We start from the raw sequence: 4,156 nt of genomic DNA on the forward strand, positions 1-4,156 counted from the left end.
TTCTTCGGTTGCCGGTCTCTGCACGAGTGTTTCCATACCAAACATTCTCACTTACGTTGAGGTTCATCTTGCCTCACTGGAACTGTTGGTGGCAAGCCTTCGAACGGGGCGCTTCGCCCGTTTTATCTAATATTCTGCTGTACGCCTTTCCACATCCATCGCTGGGATTTAGTGTTTTTGTTTGTGACCATGCTCTTCAAATGTAAACGATAGTAGTGGTACTATTGAGCTGACTAGAGTGGTCTTATGACAGCCAAAAGCTTCCATAACCGTATGCTGCATATTCATCCGTCGACCACCATCAGACACTTCGTTGCTTGCTTTCGGACGTTACTATGCAAAAATGCGACAGCCGTTGATAAATACTTGAGAGGTGTAAAGTGTCTACGCCATTGCCCGGATACCCCCACATTACTGCGGTTTGGTGCGATAATGGTAGCAGGCAACCGAAACTTGTCATTGATGGTGTTAATGAATACGTGCTAGGGTGATCAGTTGAAATACTTATTGTACGCAATTTCGTTTCTTTTCTTCGTACTTCTTATTTCTCCCCCACCAGGTTGTGAACGTCTGATCCGGGTCATGCTGGCCAAAGTCCCGGCTAAACGTCCGTCCACACGAGAGCTATTTCAACACCCTTGGTTCACTGATTCTTCATCACAGAACCCAGCTCAGTTCTCTGGCAGCGCTGCGACCTGTGTGTCCTCCTCTTCCAGTGCCATTCCAATTCCTAATCATGGTGTGTCTGATCGTTGGACACGGTCCTCATCTCCACACTCTGTACGGAGACTGGACATCAACGTGAATCCGCAAAATTCGCCCAAACGAAAAGCTCTCGTCGAGCCTGATTCTGACTTAGCTGCAGATGTGGAGGTAAGATCTACGTTGTGCTGTATTTCCCGTCTGTTCATGACAATCGCTTTGCTCAAGAGTGTCGCACAGTCCAATCTATATACTGGTTTGAATGGTCAGTCGGCCGCGCGTCATCTGCTTCATACCACGTAGCACTGTAAATCCTCATCTATCAATGTATGGGTCGTCCTTTTTTACCACTACAGACGTGCTTTTTCTGACTCACCGTCAAACTTTAGACTAGTGAACTTCGCATTACTGATGCCTCCAAATAAGGATGAAGCAGTTGTACAACACCTCTCGGCTTTTCATTACGAGCCGGCTTCACTTACAGAACAAAATCTCAATTGAAACTCCGAAATCTCCTCCTGAAGTTGTGGTCATTACAGGATGTTGAGCTTATGCACCAAACCCATATCTGTGGACCAGTGCGGGCTCTATGGAGATCCTCTGAACGTCGTATTCTCAATCAAAAATGGTCTAATATCGACTCACCCATGCACAATCAATACTTGGATGTCATACAGAGCTTTCTTGCTCGTGCGAGAAGCACGAAGCTGAGTGCCAACCAGCCATAATAATAGAATCGCACAAGTTCAGCGGTTATTTTCACTGAAACACAGTGGCTCGAGAAAATGGGATCCGAACTGTTTGTTCACTCGTCAGCCACAAAAGCAAATGACCGGACTACAAGAATTCCTTCAAAAAATCGCCAGGGCTCTTCAGAATACTTTCAGCAAAGACACTCGGAGCTCCTCAAGACAATAGCCAGGCCCATCAATCCAATATCGGAATGGAGGAAGAAGGTAAATGCCCTTAAAGAGAGGGAATAAGCGGGTAACCTGCAGGAGAGTGTACGGCAGTGTGGTATTACAAGGGTACACAATACGATTTCACATTGAGTGTCCACTCGATGCGGCTCACATGAATCACGTTATCAAACATCTTGTTTGAAGTTTTCCCGAGCTTGGAACGACCCACAGGTAATAACCTGTGGGTTACAGTTTTTTACGATGGTGCCCACCTCCCAATTTTTGTGATACCGTACGCTTCCGAAAAACCCGATTAGACGACGCATGGAGAAGGTTGTATTACCCTTGGTATCTACTAAGAGAGGATGCAACCCGTAGATTTGCGCGTTACTTTTCGACTATTGAATCTTGTTCACTTTGCTTCCCCGCTTAACAACGCAGGCATGACCATCATTAGGTTTTCGATTAGGTCCATTTGTCGTCGTTTATATGACGATTGACTATGTAGCTGTAGTCTATGCAGTTTACAGACAAATAGCAGTTACTTCTGTTCAGCTATAGTCTTTTCAGGACTATATCAGAGTGCATCATCATCATCATCATCATCATTGAAATCAACGTGAGAGGGAACCCTGGTGCTTCACAGCTGTACAGCCGTGTCATTCTGTCTGAATAAAGCAGAATAAAGAAGAAAATGAGATAAGAAGGGGACCTAAGGCTAGCCTACCTCAAACGTTGGAGGTGCCTACGCAGTCAATGCGCAGTCAGATAATGTGACTGGAAGCTGACAGTGTGAACGCCATTGATATTGGTTAGCCGCCATACCTGTCACTGTCTCCAGCCAAGCGCAATGAGAGTCACGCGACCCCCATCCTGGAAGGCAACTAGCACCTTCATTCTCTTATGCTAAGTCATAACACAACGTAATACAGCGTAACACAACGCTCTTCTTGACAGACTGACGCGGTATGCGTGGCACATGACCAAGTCGCCTTAGTTCATAGAGCCGAATTCCTTGATGGAGCTTCACTCTACCTCAGTAAGGACTCGATCACCTCATTGTGATCTTACTGGTTGAAGAAATCGGTGATTAGAGACTTGAAAATTTCTCAGATTCTCTAACCCTTGTGACCATGCCTCCTAACCATGCAACAATGCGCCTTGTATTCCAGCTGCTCAAACAAAACTGGCAACTTAGTTTCTTACTTTTATTCCCCCCCCCCTGACGACAGCCATTGTCGCCTTATCTGACCCCCTGACATGCCACAGTCAGTATACAGTGGTTTATTTTTAATGGGAAATCTAAACCGACAGTCCCAACGTCCACACGACAGCTTCACCAGCGTCACAGTTCTCGCTAACTGCGGATACAGTCGTCGACACTCCGTGTCCCAGTCAGTCTCGATTATTCTGTTATTGATGTGAACGACATCGTATGAGTGGATTCAGACATATATGAGGACAGATATAAGCAACCGGACCAAGACCTATCGGCCTGAAAAACAAAGTAAAGGGTCAAATTGTTCGTCACAAGTGATATGGTGTTTGTGAGTCACCTGGGGTTTAAGGTGTTGTTTTCTGGTCGCGTGAGTGCCCCTATATGTTCAAAGCGCTTCAAACTACAGTGTTGGAATCTGTAAGTACGAATGAAGATGGCTCCAACAGTGACTAAACTTTTAGGTCTGGTTAATTTCAACAGCGTTGATGGGATTTTTGTTGATGAGTTTACAACACGTTACAACGTTGGCTCGATGTTCTGTATCGAGCAGCTGGTTTGTTATCACATGTTGTTCTCTGAAGAAAACCCGTCGGAATTTGATTGGATACCCGTTTAAACAGCTGCGTCGTTGTTCCGCCTCCACAGGAGGAGATAAAGTGATAAACACACAAAGGTGGTCTGACAAGGCCAGTCCTTCGACTATTATCTAATGTTCTTAACTCAGCCACTTTGAAACTTATTTCAAAGTCTTCATACGAGAATTCCACTGTCTGAGTTATCCTGAAAGTGCAAGCGTAAGTATTCTTGCAGATTTCCGAGGAAACACTGGCAGCCTAAACTTCTCGAACATGTTACGCGTGATGCCCTGTAAATTAATACATGTCTGAGTCAGAAGACAAATCAAAAGGTTTTCTCCTCATATTGTATAGTAGTTCATCTGCACTTCGTTTGTAGGCAGCACCATTCGGGAGCACTCAAGCTGTGTCTGATTTCCATTTGCTTTCTAATTGGAGTTTCGACCTAGAACTAGAGGTTTGAAAATCTCCTGGCTGCTATAGGTGGATTTCGCAAACAGAAAAACCACCAAGTGTGCCAGGAGAATTTTTGAACTGTGCGAAACTCCCTACATTTTTCTTCTGGTTGGAAAAATGTTAAGAATGGTCAAAACAATATATATATATAATAAAAATAAATAAATCGTTCAGCTGTAGCACCCTTTCGGTGCCTAGCTGCCATGCCACCAGACGGAAGCACGAGGGCTAGGATACTGCGGCGTTTCCCAAGCCTAGACAGAGGAGTCGAGATGGAGAAGTCAGGTTCGAACCACGGACCT

At 45.1% G+C, this 4,156-nt stretch overlaps 2 protein-coding genes across 2 annotated transcripts in view; one reads left to right on the top strand and one right to left on the bottom strand.

The window, feature by feature from the left end:
* Positions 1 to 4,156, top strand: part of T265_01513 (hypothetical protein) — a gene marked incomplete at both ends in the record, with an annotated part of 32,520 nt that overhangs the window by 18,949 nt on the left and 9,415 nt on the right. The window contains one exon of the mRNA XM_009165554.1: positions 487 to 873. Coding sequence (XP_009163818.1) covers positions 487 to 873 — 387 coding nt within the window. The remainder of the gene's footprint in view (positions 1 to 486; positions 874 to 4,156) is intronic.
* The window catches only part of T265_01512 (hypothetical protein), a gene marked incomplete at both ends in the record, with an annotated part of 11,580 nt that overhangs the window by 2,250 nt on the left and 5,174 nt on the right, over positions 1 to 4,156 (bottom strand). The window lies entirely within an intron of this gene.

The sequence above is a fragment of the Opisthorchis viverrini genome (genome assembly GCF_000715545.1).
Source record: "Opisthorchis viverrini unplaced genomic scaffold opera_v5_16, whole genome shotgun sequence".
Lineage (NCBI taxonomy): Eukaryota > Metazoa > Platyhelminthes > Trematoda > Opisthorchiida > Opisthorchiidae > Opisthorchis > Opisthorchis viverrini.